The sequence below is a fragment of the Pinus tabuliformis genome, chromosome 4_2, assembly GCF_031772625.1.
Source record: "Pinus tabuliformis cultivar Carrire ecotype Pingquan chromosome 4_2, CPIR1, whole genome shotgun sequence".
Classification (NCBI taxonomy): Eukaryota; Viridiplantae; Streptophyta; class Pinopsida; order Pinales; family Pinaceae; genus Pinus; species Pinus tabuliformis.
The window spans coordinates 1,121,672,476-1,121,699,677 of record NC_142304.1 but is presented as its reverse complement, the minus strand read 5'-3'; the positions used below and the strand labels follow the sequence as shown (position 1 = coordinate 1,121,699,677).

At 43.9% G+C, this 27,202-nt stretch overlaps 1 protein-coding gene across 1 annotated transcript; it reads right to left on the bottom strand.

Moving 5' to 3' along the window:
- Nucleotides 1–959: 959 nt before the first annotated feature.
- On the bottom strand, nucleotides 960–3,292 carry LOC149173600 (uncharacterized). Its single transcript, XM_089426746.1, has 3 exons — nucleotides 2,995–3,292; nucleotides 1,775–2,725; nucleotides 960–1,597 (listed from the first exon to the last, which is right to left on the bottom strand). The coding sequence occupies exons 1-3, from the start codon at nucleotides 3,290–3,292 to the stop codon at nucleotides 960–962; spliced, it is 1,887 nt and encodes a 628-aa protein (XP_089282872.1).
- Nucleotides 3,293–27,202: the final 23,910 nt, after the last annotated feature.

The following is a 27,202-nucleotide window of genomic DNA, read 5'->3' as shown; positions in this document are numbered from 1 at the left end:
CCAATCTTCCATGCCAAACCTTGTTCAATAACCTTTAACGAATTTACTGTAGCCTTCCAAATCACAGAAGCATTCTGCAAGTTCTTGACCGGGATCCTTATCCAGTCCTCCAAAGGCATCGGGTCTATATATTTCCTTCTTATCACTTTGGTCCATAAATTTTCCATCTTTATCAACCTCCAGCCTGAATTTACTGCCAAAGAAAGACTGAAATCAGGAAGATTTTTAATCCCCCAACCACCCCATTCTTTGGAACTTGCCACTTTGTCCCATCCCACCCATGGGAGCACTTGGTTTTCCTTGGAACCATCCCATAGAAATCTACTGCAAAGTCTTCTGATATTTTCCATAATACCTTTTGGGACCCAAGTTAGAGCAGCCCAATATACTGGGATGGCCAAAAGAACGGACTTAATAAGAGTCAACCAGCCCGCTCTCGAGAGCCATTTGAAACTCCAATGTGAGATTCTGGATTCTATTTTTGCAATCAGCCAGTTCCAATCCTCCTTCTTATATGCATTTGGCTTTAGCCAGAAACCTAAGTATTTGAAAGGGAGATCCAAAGAACTTGGCTGGAAAGGTAGGACCGATTGAAGCCTTCCCCTCTTCGGAGCTGCCAGACCTATCATAATCAGTTGGGATTTTCTATGATTTATCTGCATGCCTGTTGCTTTCAGAAACATATCTAAAATAGAATTTAGTTCCTTTATTTCAGAGAAATCAGTATTTGTGAAGATCAATATATCATCAACAAAAAGGAGATGAGAGATAAATAAATTTGTGGCTACCTCAATACCTTTTACCTTCCCCTCTCTTCTGGCCTTGTGGATCAACTGGCTGAGACCTTCCGCAACTAGTAGAAAGAGCAGGGGGGACAAAGGGCACCCCTGCCTCAGACCCCTTTGCCCTTTGAAGAAAGGGGTGGCTGCTCCATTGATGAAAATTGCATAACTTACATTTTAAATACAGCCCATTATCCAGCTGATGAAAGCAGGTTTGAAACCTAGGTGAGTTAGAAGCAGCCTGAGATATAACCAATTTATCCTGTCATATGCTTTTGATAAATCGATTTTAATAACAACTCCCTTCTTATTCTTCTGCTTCACACTGTGCATGACCTCCTGAGCTACTCCAATGGCTTCATGTATTTGTCTTCCCGATAAGAACCCAAACTGTTCCATAGATATATGTCTTGACAAAATTGGTTTGATTCTGTTTGCTATCACTTTTGCTATGATTTTATAGATACTATTACATAGCGAGATTGGCCTGAAGTCTTCAAAACTTTCCGGGACTTCCTTCTTTGGGATAAGTGCTATGAACGTGGCGTTAAAAGGACTATAGATTTCACCTTTTTTCCTGGCCTCCTCCACCACTTCTGTAATTTCTGTTCCTATAATTTCAAAAAAGTGGAGGAACAGCTCTATGGACCAACCATCTGGTCCAGGGCTTTTCTCTTTTTCCATGGACTTGATTGTAGCTTCCACTTCCTCCTTGGTGACCTCACAGTTAAGGTCCTCCGCTTCATCCTCCTCCACGAATCTTGGGAAACATTGAGCTGTCCTTATTACCACCGCAATAGTAGTTGCTCCTGGATCTGCAAAGAGATTTTGGAAATGTCTCTGACCTAAATCTGACAAAGCTTGAAAAGTCTGCACTTCCCTTCCTTCTTCATCTTTTAGGGCCCATATAGTATTTGCTGATTTCCTCCCTTTGGCCTAATTATGAAAAAACCTGGTATTTTCATCTCCAGCTTTAAGCCAGATTGCCCTACTTTTTAAACGCCATTCTTCTTCTTTATCCAGGAGGAGTTTAGTTTTAAGTTTCTCAAGATGGAGAATTTTTTCCTTTGAATCCTGCGACAGATAGCCCTCCTCCTCTATACTTTCCAACTTTTTAAGATCCTCACTTATCTTTGTGAGTTCCTCTTTCTGAGCTTCCTTCCTAGCCTTTGCCCAGCTTATGGTAGCTTTCTTCAGTCTTTTGAGGTTTTCCATAAACCAGAAACCTTTATCCTCTGGTGCATTGGCTTCCGGGTGCTTCCATGTTTGTTTGAAGAGGTTTGAAAAAGACTCCTCTTGAAGCCAAGAAGAATTAAAATTGAAAGGTGCAGGGGGCTTGGGGGGAGGGGAGGAGAGTTCTAAGAAAATAGGGAAATGATCGGATAGCCCTCCTTCTTCAATCCATTGTCTGAACATAGGGATTTTGACTGCCAACTCCTCATTTTTAAGAAACCGTTCAAGCCTTTTTGCCACTCTAGCCTCCCCAGTTCTCATGTTCCTCCAAGTAGGCTTTAATTTGAGTAAATTTATGTCTAGGAGGTTGTTGACAGAGAACATATTTAAGAAAAAGTCTATCAGGGGGTCTTCTCTGGCTGAAGGACCCCAAGCCTCCGCTCTTCCTATAGAGAAATTTAAATCCCCTCGCAGCACTAAATTTTTGCGCTTTAAAAAGGATTTTGACATCAGATCATTCCAGAAAGACACCCTATCCTGGCAGGGCCCGTACACATTGCAAATGGAAAGGGGAAAGGAGAGTTCTGTGGACTGAATTTCCATTCCCATGGCCTGTTTCATCCCCCACAAATTACTGACCTTTATCCTTCCTTCCTTGTAGCCAATGGCCAACCCTCCAGAGTGACCTTCTGAATCTAGTGCTATGAATCTCCATCTAGGCATCAAAGCATTTAAGGCTGATTCCACTTCTATCCCTCTTCTGAGAGTCTCTTGAAGAAAAAGGATATCAGTTTTAGAGTTAAGAAACATCTCCCGTAAAACCAGTTTTTTGGGCTTACTGGCTAAACCACTACAGTTCCATGAAGACAAGATCATTTGATAACCTCTTCTGGGGGTTGCGCTGCTCTAAGTGCCCCTGGGATGGATTGTTGTTTTCCATCTGCTACATCAAATTTTGCTTTAATCTGCGCCATGGAGAGGTTGGATTTCCTACCTCTTTTTTTCTTGGATTGGCTTTGGGATGGAAGAGGGCCAATACCTCCTACTGAGACGGGGATGATGGGCTTTTGATCGAGGGAACAAAGATTATATGGGCAGGAAGGGAGGGGAGCCGAAGGCCCAGGTTCAATAGAAACACCTTCACTATTCAGATCAAGGGAGGGTAGGGCGGCCGAGATATCTTCTACACCAAGTCCCTCTTTAATTTCTTCATGATTTAAAGTATTATCCTTTATATTGAAAGAAACAAATTTTTGCGAAGGGGAAAGATCCATACAAACATCCATGGGTTCTGCATTATGAACTGGAGGAATATATGAATCAGAGCACATACCCATTACTCCTTCAGAAGTTTGCGGTGGCCTTTCAGGTGGCTATTCCTTTGCGGGTTCTTTCTCCAGGTCGATTTCCTTTTCTGGCGCGGTGACCTGATTGTCCAGATGATCTTGTTCCGTCGGCAACACTTCCATTTGGGCGCTGTCTCCTTATCAGCATCATTCAGCATCGAAGAGAGGTTCTGACCTTGAAAGTGTTGGAAAGGACTGTAGACGTTCTCCCACTGAGCCGGCTCCTTTTGATATCTCCGCCTTCGCCTTCCAAGTGGGCATTCCTTCGCCAGATGCCCGTAATCGTGACACCTATGGCACCTGAAGGGCAGATATTCGTAGTCCAATATCTGCTCAAAAACCATATCCTTGTATTGCAGGTTAATTTTCTTTGCAAGACCTTTGCCTGGGTTTAAACTAACAAGAATTCGAGCCATGGCTTGGTCTCGAGTTTGCTGGAAGGTCATGTCAGCTTCCAGAAAGGTTCCCAATCTATCCCCTATGGCTTTGAACACCGCTTCCGTCCATAGAAAATAGGGCAGGCCCGGAGCCCTGACCCAGACAGGGTAGACATCAGTTTTCTCTCGACTTGCATCAAACAGCGGTGACCATTTCTTCAAAAGGATTGGGATGTTCCCAATCACCCAATTTCTAGCAATCACCAAATCGGCCGCATCTTTGCTCTCAAATCTGAAAAGAAACCATCCTTTTGCCAGGGTTGAGGCTTTGAAAACCCTTTTTTCTCCTACCATCCAATTCTTTTCTCCCCATTCTTGCAGAAAGCTAGAAGAGAATTTCTTCCCTCTTGCTCTTCCCACCACTGTGCAGTCAGCCACCTCCAGAGATTCTTCAATACTCACCTCCATTCCTAATACCAAGTTCCCTTCCAGCTCCTGTTCACCAATAGGTCTATTTTTCTTGCGCTTTTTGCCTCTTTTCCTCCCACCAATGTCCTCCTCCCGAACCTCTCTATCTGCTTCAACCCTTTGTGAACTAGGGTTTGAAGGATTGAGCCCTAGCTTAGGTGCATGAGAAAGAAGAGGATCCTCAGCCTCTCGGAAAGAATTTTCAGAAAGGGGACAGGTTACCTAAAAACCCGGGATCTCTGCATGTGTTTCCTGTTGTGAATCTGAGCATGCTGCTATCGCTTTATCCGGCCGTCCACCATATCCTTTTGGGGCACCCAGTTCTTTTCCGATAGAAGCCCTTGTTATAGTTGATACTCTGCCGACCTTTTTCTCACCCGACTGCTCTGCACTTGTAATGAAGTTGACAATGTCTTCTAGGCCCCCGGATAGCACTGGCTCTTCGAAGGGCATATTCCCTTTGCTGCCATGGCTCGAATGGCGAATGCTTGCATGTAGAGATCCTTCACCAGGGCTGGGTTGTTGCTGTGCGCCGAGAAACCCTTGATGTAGAAACTCATTCTCATCATATCCTTTGGTCAGTTGAATGAACGATTGATGAATCCTGTGCGATTCTAGCGAAAGGGCACCAGTTCTGCATGACCCAGACTCTCCAAAGTACCTTTCGATGTTTTTAGCTGTCGGGTCTTTGCCCCAAACAGACAAAATGTCTTCCATTACCGGGTCCAAATCCACGAGCTCCTTAGAATTTACCATAGTTACAAAAGCGGATTACAGGGAAAAAACGGAAATGGGTTACCGCCAGCGCTTAGGTCAAAAGGGTTTTAACCCTTATTCCCAGCTGTCTGCCCGATCCAAAGAGGTATTACCTCCAGCTGCCCGTTCCACCTTTACTGTTTACTGCAAAACCCCTATGCGATTAGCTCCCTTCCTCTGGTCGTCGCGCCCGACGGTGACCCACGCCCTGATCAGTCAGGACCCGGCTCAAACCAGACCCGTGTTCGAAACCTCCGCCTTCCCATCACTCTCCCGTCAGAAGCCTTTGGGAGATCTTCAGAGTGGATAGTTGTTACACAACAATTTGTCACCGTTTGTCACTGTCCCTATTACCCCTCACCCGCACACTGGAGGATTCATTTCGGGACCTGTGAGAAGTGACATGACCTAAACCCACTTGCATCATATTCCTCCAAGTATGAGCTTGATTTGCCCTGAAGACATCTTCTGCAAAATATCCATGAAAATAGCTCTTTTTGCATTAGCACGAGTCCACAGTTCACTTCCCGCGCCAATGAGGGAAATCCTCTAAAAAAGGAGCGCCATTGGCGCTCTGTCCCAGAGTCACACTCGTGCCAACCGAATTGAGTAAAGTTTTTAACCAAAAAGCTTCTGAAGGTTCTCTTCAACCCATTCACCAACTGAATCTATGTTGAGCTAGGATGGTTTGGCTTCGAATCTCCATAGAAGGGAAAGTGGTTTGCCACCTCTCATGGAAGTTTCCAAGTGATAAAGCCAATCCCATGAATAATGTGGTTGATCCTATCTCTTTCTTCTCTATCTATAAAATCTTGCCTCTATGCCTTGAGAAAGCTAGTTACAGTAGTTCTAGTTCCAGCATAGTGATAGAGAGTTTGAAGCTGCAAGAGCCTTCTTTTCACCCATAAGGCCAAATCTAAGGATATTCTTGTCATCCAAAGAGAGAGAGGCTTGTTCCTCATCCCAACAAGCTTTGCAAGGCTTGTGTAGATGACTACCCAGCCAAAGGAGGATTTGACGTCAGAACAATGGTTGTATTCTTCTTTGTTATTTATTAATAATAGATGACTATCATTATGGTTCCACTCTCATTGTCTTATGTTTGATGTTGATTTATATCTTTTCTTACTGATATATAATTTCATCTACTAGATTTTTTGCTTTTATTCGTGTTGTTCTTTGCATGTGCAGGTATCCAATCATGGAGATCGTGGGCATCATGACCGGCCGAGGCAAAGGCACGAGGGCGAAATCTCTTCTACGAACACTAGCGTTGGAATCCGAATAGGTTCTCGCCATCCACTTTTTATTTGCAATTAGGAACTTGCGTGATAGCATTGTGTGATTGTTGCTAGACCCGGTCTGGGCTAGTAGGGATCGTCTCTATCTGCAGAGAGGATTTACCTCCACAACAAATTGGCGACTCCGCTGGGGAAGTCTTGTCTCTTTGGTTTCTCGTTTGATTGCTTAGATAGCTTTCTGGGTTGGATTTCTTGCTGTTTCTTGCTCCCTGGTTTGCCTAGATACTGTTTTCAAGCCCTGGGTTGCTTTCTTTTGTTTTTGACTTAGCAAACTCGATTAGCGCACTTTTTAGCCTTACAGTCGCGCCAATTGGCGCAAGTTGCTCAAAGACAACCCGCGCCAATCCCATAAAAGCGCGAGTTGCAGCCTGACAGTCGCGCCAGGCCTGTCAACTTTTCCAGTTTACTTGTCTTCAAGCCCTCTAAGCTTGGATTTGTATTTTGCCGCGTCTTTTTCAATTACTAGAGTGTGTTTGACCCTTGTTTGACTCGTTTTAGACCTTCATCCTTCGGGTGTTTGCCTTCTTTTAACGATTTCACATTTTAGCCCTAGGGCATCTAGTAGCTTTGTGCGTCGAGCCTTCCGTAGGAGTCTTGGGTTCTTTGATCGTCCAGTCGACTTTGTGATTACTTTTTGCACTTTCTCAGTAGTTGTCAAAGCCTTTTGGTGGTATTCAAGTGATTTTCTCCTTTTCCGCTTGGATTTCGCTTGACTTCGTTTAGGCTTGGATTACATAGCCCGTAGAGGTCTTTGTGTTTTCTTCTTGGTTTGAAGGACTGTTTTGGTGTTTTGGGGATTCGATTGTGTGCTCATTGAGTGAAATTGGTCTTTTTGCTTGGTGTTACTATCTCTCAAAATTTGTTTAGTGCACTTTGCCATTAAAAAGAAAATGAACAATCTCTTTTTTGTTGCATTAGTTAATTGAAATTAGAATCTTTTCATTGATTACGCGATCTAAAACAAAGAAAAGTTCCGTTTATTTGTCATTAGCTGCATTAGAGTGGTTCTTGATTGTTTGTGGTCATTTTGTTTGAAAAATTCTCAACTCTCTCGTAGTTAGTATTCATCGAACGAAATGATATTCTTTGGCATATAGTTTGCATTTAAGGAATTGTGAGAGATTACATACGATAGGACCTGGAAATTGAAACTTAACCAAAGATCAACCAAAAAATGAACTGAATGAACTTAAAAACGCATTGGAACATAACGCTCACTGATTAGAGGTCTAGGCTAGAGACGTGCTCCGGTGTCGTTAAACCTGGTCACTGTTGTTTCACACTATGGTTGGGTGATTCCTCCTTTTGTGACCTGATAGTGGTCTAGCACGGACTTGAGCTCCCATGTACCGTCGCGTATATAGGGGAGACCCCACTATGTTATCATCCTTTATCCACAAGAAGCCATGTCTGCCGCCTTACAAGTCGTAATGCACCGAACACAGCATTTGGGAAGATTGACTGCCGTACGGGAAGTCCTTGGTTTTCATATGACTGCCAAGGTGTATATGCAGTTGTACGGATTTGTTTGGTAAACCATTTGCCTAGTCTCTCCAGAGTAGTCATTTTTGATCCTTTTCAGACTCCTTAAAAGAAAAATCTCACTTGAGCAGTTTGTCACTTCGGGCTCACAAAACATTCGAAGGCGACTAGAGTCACCTTTTTGTCCTTTTCTCGACTCTTAAAACATGAAAAGGTCAAGTTGTGTCTATGCGTCTTAAAATTTATTTGGCCACGATTAACATTACCTGGTTAGATCTTGTGTGTGTTATTTTGAGTAGGGTCCTTTATCGTTAGATTCCCTTAGGTCCTGTTTGATTTTTATCATCCTCGCTGAGCCATCGACTCTTGTTCCAAGTGATCAAGGGTCTCCGTCTTCCGTTGCTCCTGAGGTGTCGGTTGTGAGTGATACTCTTCCTGTTATCCCGAGTATCCAACCAATCAACTATCATGCCCCGGACGATGAGGATTACGAAGTCGATTGGAACCCCATCTAGGCACCTGACGAGGATGATATTCTTGTCACCCCCCCTGGTGTTTCGTCTCCAATGTCTACCTCTCACATGGATGACACATCTCCTAGAGTAAGCGAGACACCTGTGTTGTCGAATATCGACACTCCCATCCTAGCTACTTCTCCGCTCCCCCCACGCTACCAGTCGTTGAGGGATAGGGTAAATGCCAGGATCCCTGCTTCGACTATGTGGGACCCCCATATCACTCCCACCACGGGATCTTTTGTTTCACAAGTCCACACTACACCTGTCACTTCAGTTCCGACAAATCCAAATATTTGTAAAGCACATTCAACTCCGGTTGTTAGTGCCATCACGACGTCTTCAGCTTTAAACACTGGTGCTGTTCCCCCTCACGGTCAAGTGAGCAGCGGCCAGCCGGCACACACACCTAGATTTATCCACCTTGCACAAAGTGCACCACCCTCTTCTAGTCCCGTCCCAGGAGGGGGGCCATATGATGCCTATGGACAAGCTGTTCATGATCCGCATGCGCAAGGTCCATTCGATTATTACGATTATGCTGGTCAATACCTTCAGCTTTCTCAAACCTTGCCTACTCAACCTATTGTTGAGGTTTCGGTACCATTATCCATTACTTGGAACGCCACCACTTTCCATGGGGGCCAAGTAAGGCCTGCACAACCTCAGGAACCGCCTAACCAAGGCTAGCCATCTTATGTGCAAACCCCTCAAGGGCAGCAATATTATGGCCAGTCTTACCCAGGACAACCTGGGGGCCTACAAGGACAACCCTATCAGGGACAACCTTTGGCTGCTGGTGGTCCATATTTTACTTATCTGACCCAACCTTCTGGTTACCCGGGGCAACCTGGTATCCAACAAGGCTACCCATCTGGACAACTACGACAACCTTACATCAAACAAGGCCAACCTGGTATCCAGCAGGGTTATCCCTCACGACAAGCTAGACAAAGTTATATTCCACAAGGTCAACCAGAAGTCCAACAGGGGTATCCTTCTGGGCAAGGGGGGCAGCCTTACGTATAGCAGGGCCAACCCACTGCTCAGCCTAGTCATCCTACTGGACAAGCGGGTCAACCTTCTGCACAGCAAGGCCAACCCACTGCCCAGCCTAGTCATCCTTCTGGATAGGCCAGCCAACCTCAAGGTCAACTGGCCGTCTAGCCCACTCAACCATCTGTTCCGCAAGGATAACCCTCGGTTGCTCAAGGACAACCTGGTACCCAGCAAGCTCATCCTTATGGGCAAACGGGCCCGTCCCAAACCCAACCAGGCCAACCTTCCGGCCAGATGGTCCAAGCTCAACCTGTTCAAGGACATCCTTTTGGGCCCCATACTCAAATTGGTTATCAAATGCAAGGTGGGCTCCAACCCCAACCTTCCTACCAAGCGCAGCCTTCTTATCAGGCTCAGTATGGAGCTCAGCAATCGTATGGCTACCAGCAACCCCAGGGGCAAACTCAATTTACCCCTTATCAAAATTATCAACGAATGCAGGTCACTCCTTACCAGAATTATCAGCAACAGTATGTTGCACCTGCCGGTCAAGTTGCTAATCCATGGGGTGCTGGGGGGCAGACCTAGGGTCAACTGTCTGCTTATGGACAGAATCCTTATGGACAGAATCCATATGGACAAAATCCTTATGGACAGAACTCCTACGGGCAAAATCCCTATGGGCAGAACCCTTATGGGCCAAGCCCATCCGGACAAAGTCCATGGGGGCAACCACCACCTGGTTGGAACCCTGGTACTACCTCTATTCCACAGCTACAAATGTCCTTTAATCCTCAGTTTCCTTTCTTAGCGACATTGGAACTCCCAGATGTGTCCAAGTTGACAAACGACCCCATTCTTCATAATCCATATTGGCCACCAGTTCCAACTAAGATACCCGGTGATTGCCTGAAATTCGATGGAAAAGCTGGTGAGGACCCTCAAGCCCATGTCATGACCTATCACCTTTGGTGCTCATCCAACTCATGGCTTGATGACTCCATCTGGCTCCGCCTCTTCCAAAGGACTCTCACCGGCTCGACTGCTGAGTGGTATATTGAGTATAATCGCGGAACATTTCAAGATTTCAACTCGCTGGCTATGGCATTCTTAACTCATTTTCAGTTACCCATTCGGTATGAGACAGGGACACATCTCCTTACGTCTCTTAAACAGAACATGACCACGCATATATCTGATCATATACATGAATGGAGATGGCATCGTCGCTTGATCAAATTTTTGATTCCTAATTAGCTCCTGGCCGATTGGTTCACGACTTCCTTTGTCCCTGCAATTGCCCGAGACATCGCCATGGGAGATTGTGTAACTGAAGAGAAAGCTATCGTGCATGCTCAGTACCTTGACTTAGTGTACTCTCAGTCAGGTACTTTATATGATTATTTTCCAGATGCCCCGAGACCCAGAACATCCAAAGCTCCGCAAAAACCATCTGTTGACGGAGTTATTGGCTCTGTAAACGCGTCTTCAAAGAAGTCATCCGCGAACCCTGGGAAGAAAAAATAGAATGCTTCTAATGGAAACACTTCTCAGGGTTAATCTAATTCTGGAAGTACCTCCAAGGTTAACGTCATTCAGTCCACCACGGCAGATAAATCCTCGAAAGGAAAAAAGAAAGGGAAAGCCAAAAATAAATCCGAACAGCCCAAACAGGACTCCCCTAAACCTCCACCCGAGGAAGGAGCCAAACGTAAACCTAAGTATCCTTGTCTTATCTGTGATGAGGATCACTACACTAAAGACTGCCCTAGGTGGTCCGAAGTTAGTCGATTATTGAAAGGTGCTCCTGGGACTCCTGCTGTGCTTAAAGAACCTTTCCCTTCACAGCAAACTCAAATGGTGGCAGATCCATCGCAACCCTCTTCTTCATTCGGCTCTCAAGTATTTATGGCTGGGACGATTCCCATCCATGTCACTACTCGAGTGAAAGAATATCCATCTCATGCCACGAAAGAGCCGAAGGTCCCCTCCAGCACTCCTCCGTCCAGTTCTGTTCCACTCCACATCGAAAGACCTAGCACTGAGACGACTATCCGACCCCCTCCAAAAGGTGTACTCCGGAAGTATCCTTACAACCCTAATGCTCGTGCTGCCCAGCACTATAGCATCGTTGAGGACTTAGCTCAGGCTCCGTCTGCTATGTCCACTTTAGAAGTCCTCCAGAGCTGCCCCTCCCAGAGGAAGTCCTTGCTATCGGCCATCGGTGGCATAGACCCGGCTGACTCAGATTTGATTTCTTTTGATCTCGAGGGCTATACGCCGAGACTGCCTCACCAAATCGCTTTCCTTATACAGGTCATCATCAATGGTAAAACGATTCATCATTATAGTCATTGATGAAGGTGCCTCAACTTGCATCATGTTTGTTGCTTGCTGGAAAGCTATTGGGCCTCCAACATTGAGCCAGTCTCCTACGATGTTAGAAGCCTTTGATGGAAGAGAGTCGCATCCTTACGGTATCCTCCAACGCTTGCCCATCTCCTTGGAAGGGAAGAGGGTAGAAGTGGAGGTCGAAGTTGTTGACGCTAATCTTACCTACAACCTCCTCCTCGGACGTAGCTGGACATACGCCATGCAAGCCGTGGCCTCCCCCCTTTTCCGTGTCATTCGTTTCCCCCATCAGGGGAAGATTGTCACGATGGACTAGCTCTCCTTCTTCACCTCCTCTTCTGAAGGCAATGTACCTTTCGTGGAGCATACCTCCAAATCGTTCGAGAGTGTGGGAGCTGGGCTCTTTAAGGATCCTGCCCTAATGGGTGTCTTTCCACTTCCACCTCCGAATCTCGCCCCTATTAACATGATTTTCGTGCGTTCTGATCCGTGGGTCCTTCCTCCCGCTAATCAGATAGAATCCTGGGGTGATATGATGCCATTGAGTCCTACCGAGCTCAACTACGTCGAAATCGTTGCTGCATCAGCTCCCCCTCCCGAACCTACTCTTCCGAGTGGTGTTCCCGACTCATATGTTCATTTCCCTTGGCTTGGAGATGATGCTACTTCGGATCCATTAAAGGAAATATTTCCTTCCAATGAAGCCATCATAGAGACCATGTCTCTTGAGGAGCCCCCTTGGTCTAATCATCACCACCGTTCCTTGTTTCTCCCTGCCCATCAGGAAATGATCGCATGTCTCGAACAGTTTGCTTCGTGTATCCCATTCCAGCCCCTTCAAGCACCTATTCAGATTTACCAAGTGTCTTCTGAGGGCAATATGGGAAACATTACGCAAACCCAACCTATCGACATCTCTGTGGAACCAGGGATTGTCGAGCATATTCAGATTGGAGTCACTTGCACTCCAGAGGAAGTTCAACTTTACACCAATTTATTTCACAAATTTCGTGATGTCTTCACTTGGTCCTACGAAGAGATGCCCGGCATCGACCCTAACATAGTGGTGCACGAGATACCTACGTATCCAGGTGCTAAGCCTGTTCGTCAACGCCTATGCCTTGTGCACCCCCGAAAGACTGCAACCATTAAAGCAGAAGTCGAAAAGCTTCTCAAGGTTGGTTTCATTTACCCCATTCCACTCACGGAGTGGGTTTCTAATATAGTCCCTGTGGACAAAAAGAGTCTGTCTTGATTATCGTGACATTAACCGCGCCTGTCCTAAGGATAACTTCCCCACACCTTTCATCAATCCGCTTATTGATGAGTGTGCAGGAAGCGAAATCTACTCATTTATGGACGGTTTTTCTGGATATAACCAGATCAATATTGCGCCCCCTGATCAACATAAGACGACTTTTATCTATCCTTGGGGCACTTTTGCCTATAAGAAGCTCCCTTTCGGTTTAAATAATGTCGGTGCTACCTTCCAACGTGCAATGTTTTATGCCTTTCATGACATTCGTCACATTGTACAACCATACCTGGATGATCTTCCAGCTCATTCAATCAAGCGTCAAGACCATCCTTCCCATCTTCGCGAAATTTTTCTCCGCTGTCGACACTACCATATCAGGCTCAATCCTCATAAATGTGTCTTCTACGTTGAATCAGGCCGACTACTCGGGTTTATCATCTCTCGAGAGGGCATCTGTCTGGACCCCCTCAAAGTTGAAGCTATTTTGAACCTTCCTCCCCCTACTTCTTTGCAGCAGTTGCAGAGTTTGCGGGGTAAAGCAAATTTCTTAAGACAATTCATTCCAAACTATGCCAAGGTGGCTAAGGGTTTCACACGGTTATTGAAGCGAGACACAACCTTCCATTGGGATGCTATCGCTCAGGCGTCTTTCGAGCGACTCAAGGGCCTCCTTGTCTGTGCTCCATTATTGCGACCTCCGAACTACCACCGTGATTATACTCTGTATCTGGCCGCCGTTGATACCACTATCGGCATGGTTCTCATGCAAGACAATGATGATGGCAATGAACATGTTATATATTATCTCAGCCGCAACCTCTTGGATATGGAAACTCGATACGCTTACGTCGAGAAGTTGGCATTGGCCGCTGTTTGTGCCGTCCAACGCTTTCGGCATGATATCTTGTTGCTGACCACGACCGTGATTTCTGACTGCAACCCTATGACGTACATTTTGTCACGTCAGTTGCTGGGGGGCAAATACTCAAAATGGATCGTAATCCTCCAAGAGTTTGACTTGGAATTTACTATTGCCAAGTCTAAGAAGTCCCTGGTCTTTGCTGAGTTACTTTGTTCATTGTTGTCTCCTTCTGCACCCTCTCTTTCAGAATATCATATCCCGGATGAAACTCTTTTTCTGATCAGCACCCTCGATCCCTGGTACGGGGATATTATCGTTTATTTACAAACGTCCTCTTTCCGCCCCGCTGTATCCAAAGATGCTCGCCAGCGGATTCGCCATCAATCTCAACCCTATCGCATCATAGGGGACACCCTATACCGTCTCGGCGTCAACTCCGTTCTCCGCCGATGTCTTACCCTCGAGGAAGCTGAGAGAGTCCTAAATGGCTGCCACTCTGGCGCTTGTGGGGGCCACATGTCCGGATATGCCACAGCTCAAAAAATCCTTCGCGCTGGTTATTTCTAGCCATTCATTTTTAAGGATTGCATTCTTGCTGTCCGCTCATGTCATGCCTGCCAGATATACGAGCGGAAGATGCATGCGCCACCGGCCCCGATGCACCCTGTAATGACCGTAGGCCCTTTTGCAAAATGGGGCATTGATTATACAACCTGTAAGCCTCGCTCGGCCGGGGGGCATGGGTTTATTATTGTTGCCATCGATTACCTTACAAAATGGGCCGAGGCGATGCCCACATTAAATGAAGACGGTCATACAACGGCACAGTTTTTGTTCAATCATGTTATTACGCGGTTCGGAGTTCCACAGGCCATCGTCACAGATCACAAAAAGCATTTCCGTAATCACATGATGACCGAGCTGACAACCCAACTAGGCTTACAGCACGATTGTTCAACCCCGTACTATCCTCAGTCTAACGGCCAGGTTGAAGCCGTTAACAAGGTTTTGGTTACGATGCTTCAACGTGCTGTTGACATGCATAAGTCTAATTGGCACCTGATGTTGTTTCCTGCCTTGTGGACCTACCGAACCTCTGTGAAGGATGCCACCGGTTTCACTCCATTCCAACTAGTTTACGGACTGGAGGCTACCCTTCCTATAGAATGTGAAATTCCTTCGTTGAAAATAGTCGTCGAGTTGCTTCCCAACACTACTCCGGTAGAGTAACAGCTTCTTTATCTAGAACGGTTAGACGAGACCCGTCGCTTAGCCTCTCTAGCCATCGAAGCTCAAAAGAAGAGGGTCAAAACTCATTTTGACCATACCATTCATCCCCATTCCTTTGTTGAGGGAGATCTAGTCCTGCTATACGACCAAGCAAAAGACAAGCTGGGGGCAGGCAAACTCGAGCCCATGTGGCTAGGCCCTTACATTGTAAAGAGAGTGTTGCAAAAAGGGGCGTATGAGCTAGTTGACTACGAAGGTAATCCTCTTGATAAGCCCCGCAATGGGCTGTACTTGAAAAAGTACTATGCATGATTCATGCACTTCAATTTGTACATGTGTGTGTGTGTGTGTGTGAGTTTTCATGTTTTCGGCTTGGTGTGAAAGCATGATTGCACCTTATTTTGTCTTTTTGTGTCTTGTGCAGATGTCGGGTGCACCGTACATTGGTTTCGCTGATGGTGCCTGCTGCAGCACTCATAATTTGTCCTCTGCAGCGTGGGTGCTCTACGATCCTCACGGTGAGTTGATAGATCTTCAAGGTGTGTGTTTAGGCTGTACTACAAACAATTTTGCTGAATATAGTGCTGTTATTGAATTATTAGCCGAGGCAATTAATCTCGGTATTCATACATTGCTTGTTAACCTAGACTCTCAACTTGTCGTCCATCAGCTCAATGGGCGATATTCCGTCAGAGACCGCCACATTTTAAGGTTGTACATACGTGTTAACTTGTTAGAAAGGAATTTTGACTTTATCACATATCAGCATATTCCAAGACGATTAAACACATTATCTGATGCATTGGCTAATCATGTATTAGATAGACATTTGTGTAATTTATAATCAAAACATTCTACAAGCAAGCACATAAAAGCACAATAATAAACCGTAGGCATATGTATGTATATATATATATATATATATATATATATATATATATATATATATATATATATATATATATATATATATATATATATATATATGTATATGTGTGTGTCGCAAAGTTTTGCACCGCATGCATTACATAAGTCCAAAAAATAATACATGTTCATCCTGATACATCCTCGGACAAAATGTCCCTCAAAAAATATGCATGAAAGAAGCCTAGAAGTCTATTCGTGGTGGTGCTCATGATAGCACGTCACCACGCGCACCAAGCATCTCAACAGATGATGGATGCAGGTCGGCACCCCCACTGTGTGCCTCTGGTATGCAAAAGGCACGTCCACCAATCTCGCGTAACCTGGAATCCCTTGGGTAAGTCCCTCGAGATTCTGCACCAGATCTTCCCCCACGGCACCCCTTGCCTGAGGATCAGCTGCAGGTTGACCTCTCCACGCTATAGGAGACAAGCCGGCTGGTTGCTCTGGGCCCACATCTGCATATACATACAACTGTCATTAGAACATGCATGTATTGACAAAAAAAAATAAATGAAAATACATAAAATCATCAAAAAAGAAGGTCATACCTAGCTCCTCTTCCCACTCCTCTCCCTTTGGCAGTGGGAGGTATGGGTCCCCCATGAAGTTGGTTCCCGCGTATGGCCAATCCTCTACCACGATCAGTTAGCGGCGAAGCCATATGAAGAACTCGGGCCGCCAAGACATCTGCTGGCCCCCTCCTCCTCTGGGCATCAATGCTGCCCAGTGAGCCATCCTAGGCTCTCGTGGCAATGGGTCCGCCACCACAGCTCCCTGGTACTGGAAGAGGGGTAATTGTTCCAAGAAGAACGACACCACAATCGAGCCATACCCGAACTGTTTCACTCCCTCGCGCTTACACTTTGTAAGCTGCCTTTTGATATTTGTAGTCACTACTGTAGCCCAGTCAAAAATGGTGGGGCTGAGGCATTCTGTCACTAGTAACGGATGATTCTTGCTTGCCTCATGGGGCGCCTATACCCCAGCTGCATGCGTGATGGTGAGCAGTATCACCTTAAGAAGCAAGTCATGGATGGTGGCGATATCCACCTTGGCAGTGTTTTTCCCAAATTGTGCCTCTGGACACACTCGGGCCTTCACTTCACCTATTTTCTCTCCGGAAGGCCTGCTTCTGGTCAAAATGGGGCTCACCCCTCTCCGTGACAGCCCAGTAATGAAGTACACATCAGATACATCCAGCTCTAAGGTCTGATCCTGTAATCGAAATACTTGGTCATCAACATCCCAAGCATCCACTATGAACTGTAATAGCTCCGGTTGAGCTCGTAGATAAGAGGTGAGGAAGAATTTCTTGAGACCATAGTCTCTTAGAGCATTCATACATCCCTCATCCGCTATGGCCAAGGCATCTACGGCATCATGCTCCCGTTCTTTCCATTCCACCACCATTTTTTCTTATTTCCTACACCCACAAGGATGAATAGATCATTATTGAAACCCTGGTAGGCTTACAAACCAGACAAATTTCAAAAATGACAGGAAAATTCAAGTAAAAATTTAGGTCGCGCAGTTGGCGCGACTGTTTCTAAAACAATCGCGCCAATGGTGCGGCACCTTTGGGAAAATCACCCCATTGGCGTGGACCCGTGCCGGATACCCGCGCCAATGGGGCGCAACCCTAAATTTTAAAATCCCCCTTGTGGAGGCTCAATTAGGGAAAAAAATGCATAAAAAGAGTATGAAAATGGAGCTAAGGGAAGTGCCTCTTACCTGGAACTGGCAGAATCTCAAATGGTTGCACGGATTGGCGGTAATCACTGCTCGAAGTTCGCTCCCCAAATGGACCACTACTACTATGCAAGAGGTAAAAAGTAAAAAGTAATTCTATTTTTACATTTTCACCATATTTATAAACTTTTGCCTTGTAATTAGGTTTAAAAAGTTGTTTTTTGAGTATTTTAATATACTTTTGGTCGAAAATGGATTTTACGCTTGCTTCTGGTGCTATGACAGGTCCTTTTTGCAACTTCGATGGTGAAACGAGTTGTATTTTATACTTTTTCGGACTCGGTAAATACACGAAAAAGTCACTGTGGAGTCATCTTTCAGCTCTTTTCTGACTCGCTAAAAATGAAAAGATCGCCGAGTTACCCCTCTTGACTCGTTAAACGTAAATAAGAGGCGGTCATCTTTAAACCCTTTTTCCAACCGTGTAAAAACGAAAAGATCGTCAGACCCTTGTCGTTTCAGGTTCGTTAATGGTTACGAAATGACGTGATGTTGATCGCTTTTTTACTTTTTCAGATCGATGTCACTATAAATGAAAATTACTCCTCGATCGTAATGGTCGGGCGGTTCTTTCGAGCATTGTTTTATACTTTTTCTGGCTCGGGAGACATAACTTTACGAAAAAGGACCCCCCTAGAGTTTTCTTTTCCGTCGTCTTTTCAGACTCTCTAAACAGGAAAAGATGCCGAGTTCTTCCTTTGTCAGACTCATTAAAACTTAATGACATCGGGTTCCATTGTAATGACACTCACAAGCATATGCTATCCCTGTCAAGCTTGTTAAAAATAATTGGGGTACTCACCAGGAATGGTGGGGAATATGGACCCATAATTATTGTCGTGTCGGCAGTATGTCGCTTTTGAACATGGCACTAGCCTGCATTTGTGTCTAGGTGGGGAGATCTCATCTTGTTTTACACTTGCCTCCGTGGGTTTGGGTTATCCTATTTGACCTATCATCTTCTCATTGCCTTGTCACCATGACCTTTGCTCATTTGATGTCAAATACTTCCAAGTCCACTGTCGTGCCGCTGATATGTTCAAGAGAAGTTGACCTCTGCAGCAGTACAACCTCCTCTGATGCCTCACATAATTTTGATTTACCACAACATCCTTCCTTTGTCTCGTGTCACTGATGTGGGAAACACTATGGCCCACCTTTGATCAAGGTCACTTCCTGTCAACTTCGACTCATTATCTAGGAAGCTGATCTAGAGACTCCCTTCCGGTGCCTTGGAGCCTGCATGCCTCAATGGCAGGTTCTTCGTGTTCGACGTGAGGTTTTCGTCATTGGCCTCCGATCGAATGATTCTACGGGTGTTCGATGCCAGCTCACTGATTCGCACGCCGTAGATTGTACCTATAGTAACTTGAGGGCCATTGTCATTATTGGTGGTATCTCTCGCGTCTGTTAACAGTTTTCATCATTGACTGGTAATCAAATGATGTTCATGCATGTTCAACTTCAACTCATGTATTCACATGCTTGGACTTGTACTCTGTTCGGGTCGAGGTGGAGCGCCAGACCCTGGATTTTGGCTGTTGGAATCCAGGTTGCGATTTGTGGATTATTATGTTCATTACATGACTCATTCACTGGATGGCTGCGACCATGCCTGAGTCTCTATATCGATCCTCACTGGATGGCTGCGCCCATACCTTGGATCTAGATTATTATGTACTCTGCTATGGATGGCTATGCCCATACCACATATATCATGTACTTGAGATATCAGTTGTACTTCTTCATGCAGGTTCTCCGGTGGCAGTGTTTTTAGTTAGACATGTTCTTGTAAAGCATTTCACCCCCCTCTCTCTCGGGCCTCATGCTTTAGGGGGCATCTGTTACACAACAATTTGTCACCGTCCCTATTACCCCTCACCCACACACTGGAGGACTCATTCCGGGACCTGTGAGAAGTGACATGACCTGAAACCACTTGCATCATATTCCTCCAAGTATGAGCTTCATTTTCCCTAAAGACATCTCCTACAAAATATCCATGAAAATAACTATTTTTGCATTAGCGCGGGTCCACAGTTCACTGCCTGCGCCAATGAGGGAAATCCTATAAAAATGGCGCGCCATTGGCACTCTATCCCAGAGTCGCACTCACGCCAACCGAATTGAGTAAAGTTTTTAACCAACAAGCTTCCGAAGGTTCTCTTCAACCCATTCACCAACTGAATCTATGTTGAGCTAGGATGGTTTGGCTTCGAATCTCTATAGAAGGGAAAGTGGTTTGCCACCTCTCATGGAAGTTTCCAAGTGATAAAGCCAATCCCATGAATAATGTGGTCGATCCTATCTCTTTCTTCTCTTTCTATAAAAGCTTGCCTCTATGCCTTGAGCAAGCTAGTTACAGTAGTTCTAGTTCCAGCATAGTGATAGAGAGTTTGAAGCTGCAAGAGCCTTATTTGCACCCATAAGACCAAATCTAAGTAAGGAGATTCTTGTCATCCAAAGAGAGAGAGGCTTGTTCCTCATCCCAACAAGCTTTGCAAGGCTTGTGTAGCTAACTACCCAGCCAAAGGAGGATTTGACGTCAGAACAATGGTTGTATTCTTCTTTGTTATTTATTAATAATAGATGACTATCATTATGGTTCCACTCTCATTGTCTTATGTTTGATGTTGAGTTATATCTTTTCTGACTGATATATAATTGCATCTACTAGATTTTATGCTTGTATTCGTGTTGTTCTTTGCATGTGCAGGTATCCAATCACGGAGATCATGGGGATCGTGACCCGTTGAGGCAAAGGAACAAGGGCGACATCTCTTCTACGAACACTAGCATTGGAATCCGAGTAGGTTCTCACCATCCACCTTTTCTTTGCAATTAGGAACTTGCGTGATAGCATTGTGTGATTGTTGCTAGACCCGGTCTGGGCTAGTAGGGATCGTCTCTGTCCGCAGAGAGGATTTACCTCCACAACAATAGCCTTGACAAACTTCAAGAGGCATCCAATGGATAAGAAATCTTTCAAACCCTCACGAAAATTCGCTAAAATTGACCCAGTGTGGGCTAAAGAGGGACTAAGTGTGCTGCATAGCACCCTGATAGTGTAGGTTTTGCATTGCATTGCACCCTAATGAAAGCCTACTTGCATTGATATTCTTAGAGGTAGTTTCTTGATGTTTTTAGTGATGGGACTTCTTGGGAAGTGAGGCATTTTGATGTTTAACTTCTTTAGGGCATGTAACAACTGCATTAGTGGTTCATGAGCCCTAATAGTATCGATCTATAAGTTGGAGTTGATGTGCCTAAATGGATCTATAACACATGGACCGATGTTGCTCTCTCAAAAGTTGTAGTCCTCGGAAAGATCTTTCTAACCAGGTATTGTGCACGTCAAATGGAGATATTATGCCAAAGTTATGATCCCGGGAAGTTGATGTACCAATTTACCCAAACGGGGCCGATAGTTTGGCACTTCATCTCCTAGGGTTATGTTTTTGGATGCTTAGGGATTTCCATTGTTTCTCATGTTAGAAAATTATATATTACGAAGCAATGGAACACATAAAATATTGCATAAATATAAACACAGAAAATGCATAAAGAAAGAGAGACACAGATATACGTGGTTCACCCAGTTTTGGCTACATCCACAGAGAAACAACTAGTCCTTCCTTTTATATTATCCAGCAAACGGAAGAGATACAATCTACAACAAATATGTTGTAACACCCTCTTTGCTCTCAATCTCCTCTCTCTTCCTCACTTAGAATATAGATATACATAGACGCAATAAAATTCCCTCATATATAGTGAGGGGTTGCCTTCTAAGGCAAAAAACCTAAATTAAACATAACTTCTATCGTCAGATCATCAGCCTCATGAATGACCCAGATTGACTAGAAATTACTAGACTTTTACAAGGCAATTTTACTTCTATTTTTTAGCTTCAGGGGTGTTGCCAACAATGGAAGCATTACATTTTGGGGAAGGAAAGAGTTAAACACACAGACCACTATCCCCTATAGTTCATAAAGATGCAAGGGAAGTTGCAGAATGATCACCATCAAAAGTGTTCTACATACCTGCAACAGTTCCATTTAAATATCAAGTATAAGAAGGGAAACACCAATAATGTTGCAGATTGCCTCAGTCGACCACCGATCATGGCGTTAACCATTGTGCTCAACTCTTGTGGGAACGATACTTTGATTGGCCACTTCTCTAAAAAAGCAACCCAGAATTTGGCCTCACATACCAGACACTCTTGGAGGGTCAACATGTTCTAGATTTTCACCTCCAAGTTGCCCTGTTATGCCACCTAGGTCACCTTTGTATTCCTTTAAACGAGCATGCCAAGATGATCTGGGAATCACACTACAGTCAAGTTGATGGGTATTTCGGGGTCGCGAAAATGGTGGCAGTACTGTAGAAGTATTTCTATTTGCCGAATCTTCGACAGGATGTCGGGAAGTGCATCAAATCCTACATTACTTGTGCCATTACCAAACTGACCATCAAGAAGAAAGGCCTCTATACTCCACTTCCTACCCCTAGTCGAGCTTGGGAATCCATCTCCATGGATTACATTTCAGGCCTTCCTTATACTAAGCATGGAAACAACTTTGTTTTTTGTGGTCGTCAACAAGTTCTCAAAGATGGCCATTATGGCGGCCTACAAGAAGAATATCACAGCAGAAGCCACTACTAAACTCTTCTTTGAACGAGTGTGGATACACTTTGGGATCCCATAGTCTATCATCTTAGATCAGGACAGTAGGTTCCTTAGTACATTTTGGTCTAGTCTCTGGTCGATGCTAGACACCAAACTCACTAAGTCCACAACCTTCCATCCCCAAACTAAGGCTAGACAAAGGTTGTCAACAGTATGATCGTACACATTCTGCACATGTACAACTCAAAGCATCCACAGACATGGGATGATAGCCTCCCCTATTTTTAACATAGCTATAACCAAGCTCTCCACATCTCGACTAGCCACATCCCTTTTTCAGGTGGGCTTCGGATTCCAGCCATTATGTTATATTGATGTGGCCATTCCATTTGTACTTACTCAAGCAGATTCAGCTCATGTCTAGTCCGAAACAAATAAGGCAAGCAACTTCATTGAGCACATCCAACATATCCGCCAACAAGTCCATGAAATTCTAGAGAAATCAAATGCCAAGTACAAGCAGCGACATGATCAACATCAGGTGCCACACAAGCTTCAGGTGGGCAACAAAGTCTGGTTGAATTTGCAAACGAGACTCCTTACCGGAGCCTATAGGAAACTCAGACCACTCCAATATGGTCCTTACACCATTACCAAGGTTGTGGGAGACAATGCATTTGAGCTCAACATTCCCCCATTCCTTGGCCTACACCCAGTGTTCAATGTGAACCACCTTTGGCCATACTTTCCACCACCACTAGACACATCCAACATTGCAAAACAACTCACACCCACAGAGTTAAATCCAGATTGCATGGAACAAGATGCAACTGATCGGATCATGGACACATAGATCAAGCACAGTCACCAATAGAAGATCCAATTGTATCGAGTTGTCAAAGCAAGCCAACTCCTTCACGAGGGCAAGTGGCTCACCAGGGACCAAGTTCAGCAGAAGTTTCCTCATCTCATGGAGGAACTCAACACAATGGGGACCATTACTTCCTACCATTGCTTCCTAAGGGGGGAGGAATGATCCGGGTGGATATTGGTGGCCACCCACCAATTCCACTTGGACCCCCACCATTGTTTCTTTCAGTTTTTCAGTTTCCTTAATTGTAGCACAATTTACTATTTTTAGCAATTTTTCAGGCCTTGAACTTCCGAAGCCATTTTGAGGCACTAAACGACGTTTTTTGGGAAAACTGGGAGCAACATGGGTCCATGGTGTTTTGGGAAGTTTTAATGTTCTTGGATAAATGCCTAATCCCTCAATACTAGTAGCTTAATCTAGAAACAATAGTACAAAGAATTCTCTGCCTTTTCTATAAACAATAGATAAAATAAGAGAATAGAGAACCTACTTGTAGCTTCCGCTTGTCCCTTATCTCCCTTGACCGATTCTGTTGCTCCTTCCTATACCTAAGCCACTTGAGAAGTACCTGAACATAGAGATAAACAAGAACCCATCAAAGCATATGATAATGATCTATTGATTAAATATAGCATGGAATCAAGTACATGATAAGCATATGAAAGCATCAAAAGACAATACAAGCATATGGAAAAAGCTTTGAACACTTTATTAGTGAAAGGAAGAGTTACAACCCAATTTTCTTGATTCAACATCAATCCTCTAGTTCAATCCCATCCTCTCCTCACAACAAGAAAGACCCTTTAATATCATCAAAACACTTGCAATCAACTCAAATGTCATATCAACAACATCTCCCTACAATTCAATAATTTCCAACCCTTGATCACTTAGATGAGTGGTATTTTATAGGTGAAGGAAGGAAGTTATGCCATGAATGGTGATAATGAATGCCCTCTTAAATTTAGAATTCATTTCCATGGAAGAAGGGATAAGGGGATTAATGTTCCTTAACTCCCTTCCTCATCCAAATGTGAAATCAAAGGAGTGGATAGCCTTGAGAAACTTCTAGAGGCATCCAATGGATAAGGAATCTTTCAAACCCTCACAGAGATTCACTCAAATTCACCCAGCAGAGGCCAAAGATGGACCAAGTGCGTCGCATAGCACCCTGACAGTGTATGGTTTGCATTGCAGCACACCCTAATGAAGGGCTACCTGCGCTGATCTTCTTAGAGGCAGTTTTTGGATGTTTTCAGTGATGTAACTTCTTGGGAAGTGAGGCATTCTGATGTTTAACTTCTTTAAGGCATGTAACAACTGCATCAAGGGTTGATGGGTCCTAATTGTATCGATCTGTAAGTTGGGGTTGATGTGCCCAAATGGATCTGTAACAATTGCCCCCTAAAGCATGAAGTCGTAAATATATATGTTGAGTGAAATGCTTTATCACGAGGAGAGGACCTGCATTAATTAAAATATATATATCATGATAATTTAATTTTTCTCATGAACTAGATGAGGGAAGGCATACCCATGCTCAACTTATAAACTTTCATTACATGTACAAATATAGTCGTCTATAGATATAGACCCATGAATGGTTGACCATGAATCTAAGGCCATTGTACATTTCATTTAGTATTCCTGAAAATATCGCAGCCTGGATGGATGAAACTAGATCCACGGTCTTCAAACTCATTCAATCTTTTTCTCAAGTACAAGTCTAACCTTGTGAATAGATTTTCTGAAGTCAAACATGGGAAGACATCGTTTGATTACCAGCCAATTATGTAAGTCATTAATATACGCGAGAGGAATCACTGATAATGATAACAACCCTCAAGGTACTACAATACATTTCGCATGGTGTGAATAAATGATCTGATGTCGAACACCATACAAAGTCTTTCGGTCAAAGGCCTATGAAGTCAACCTATCGCCAAAAGTGAGAAACCTGCCATGGATGTATGCAAGCTTCAAGGTACTGAAGGGGTGTTTCTAAGTCAACTTCTTGGATGATGTGTTGATGTTGACAAGAAGCAACTCATCGTAGGAGGACCTTGATGTATCCCACATCAATGACATGAAACGAGGTAAATTATTTTGGACATGAAAAATTGACTAACGACACAAGGTTCAGGAATGGCGGTCATGAAAATGAAGGTTTATGGTATTGCAAAGGATGAAGTTTGAACTGAATGACTTCTCTTGAACATGTTGGCAACACTAAGATGAATTGGTAGCATTGACCCAAAACAAATTAATGGATGGTATGATAGACCAACGGTGTGATAACCATCAGGCTGAATGACCCAACCCACATAGTCACGATGATGAGGTGAAAGTGTCACATAAAGTTTTATTGGCTTTTTCCCATTTCCCCAGTCATTACTGACCAATACCTCTTTATGTTTTATCAAGCTTGAGGAGGATAACATATTCTTGTTGTATAATTTCACCCTTCGGGTGAATCCATCATTATTTGATGCTTTAATGAGTCTAGCGAAGGTGAAACTCGGCCTTGTCTAGATGGACAAGTTTGTCACTATTTGATGTTTTTAACGAGTTTAACGACAAATACAACTTGGTCCTTTTGCTGTTTAGAGAGTTTGAAAAGGGACAAGAAGGAAACTCCACAAGTTCTTTTTCGTAAAATAATCTCTCAAGTCCAAAAAAGTGTAAAATAATACAAGAGAGATATTGTTTCGAATCCTTTAACGATTGACAATATTTTCATATTTAGAGAGTCTTAAAAGAGTTTAAAGAGGACTGCAAGGGGTTTCCTTTTTCGTTTTTAACAAAGCTTGAGAAAGAGACACAAGTTCGCTTTGTGGTCAAAGATGTTCAATTTACACTTGAGAATGTCAAATTCTACTTTTCAGCTGTTAAACCTGCTCAAAAATCCATCAAAGTGGATTAAAAGTACCCGTTTCATGGATAAAATGGATAAAAACTAATGTTTACTCGATTAATGTGCAAGAAATAAACATAAAAACAAGTTTTATCATTCATTTTTACCATTTCACTTTTACCCTTTGACATTCGTGTTCTGGAGCAGTTTTCCACCTCGAAGTTCACTCGCTGATTGCAGAGGATTCAGTGGACCATTTCTCGTGCCATCTGGACTAGGTAGGAGCTATCCTTGTTCTCTTTAATTTTATTCCATTTATTTTCAGTTTTAAGAAAAAAAATTTGGTTTTTTGAGGCCCCTAGGGTTTCATTTTTTGAACTCTGGATCAACGCACCCTTTCAATATCAAAAGGTGCACTGCATTGCACACACCTAGAAGGTTGTATGCATTGTAGTGCACTGTCTCTAAGGGATGGTGCGATGGGCACGAAAACCAATTTTTGACATTTTTTTTCTCCCAAATTTCCACTATTTTTTGCAAAAAATGGATCCTAATTTGTCTAATGGTTGCATTGCAGACATTCATCAGATAAAAATGGTGATTATATGGAGAGAATGAGAGCATGAATAACAAAATATGATTGCCCTAAATAATCAGGGAACAGTTGATGTCCTAAGGAATTGTGGGTTACTCAAGTATTTTCGATTATCTAGCATGCGACAACAGATTGAGCTTTGATAGTTCCTTGTTTGTTCTTGGGATCCTACCGATCAGGTATTTCACATTAGGGGGAAAGTGATCCCTTTTACCATTGATGACATCTACTTTCTGACTGGACTATCGAGGCGGGGTGCCCCCATCTCACTATCACGATTTACCAGAGGAGGTGAATTAGTGAGAGACTATATACGACAGTTCTGCTGAGAAGGAGCTCAACCTAGCAGAGACAGAAAGATTAACATTAGGGATGTTAGTGATTTACAATTGAGAACGATCCTTTTACCCTTGCCAAATTGGCTGGCAGCATGACATTACACTTGGAAAACAGGTCATATATGCAGTATGATTTCGAGTGTCTGGAACCAAAAGTGTTCAAGTGGTGTGAGGCAGTTCTTTTATCCACGAAAGAACAACTAACCAAGGTAAAGAATGGAAAGACAAATTTTTTTGGCTATGGCTCAATTTTGATTTCTTTTGCCTTGAAGAGAATTCCTCTCATGCAGCCACAACTCATCTCACTAGGAGTACTTGGACCTAGAGA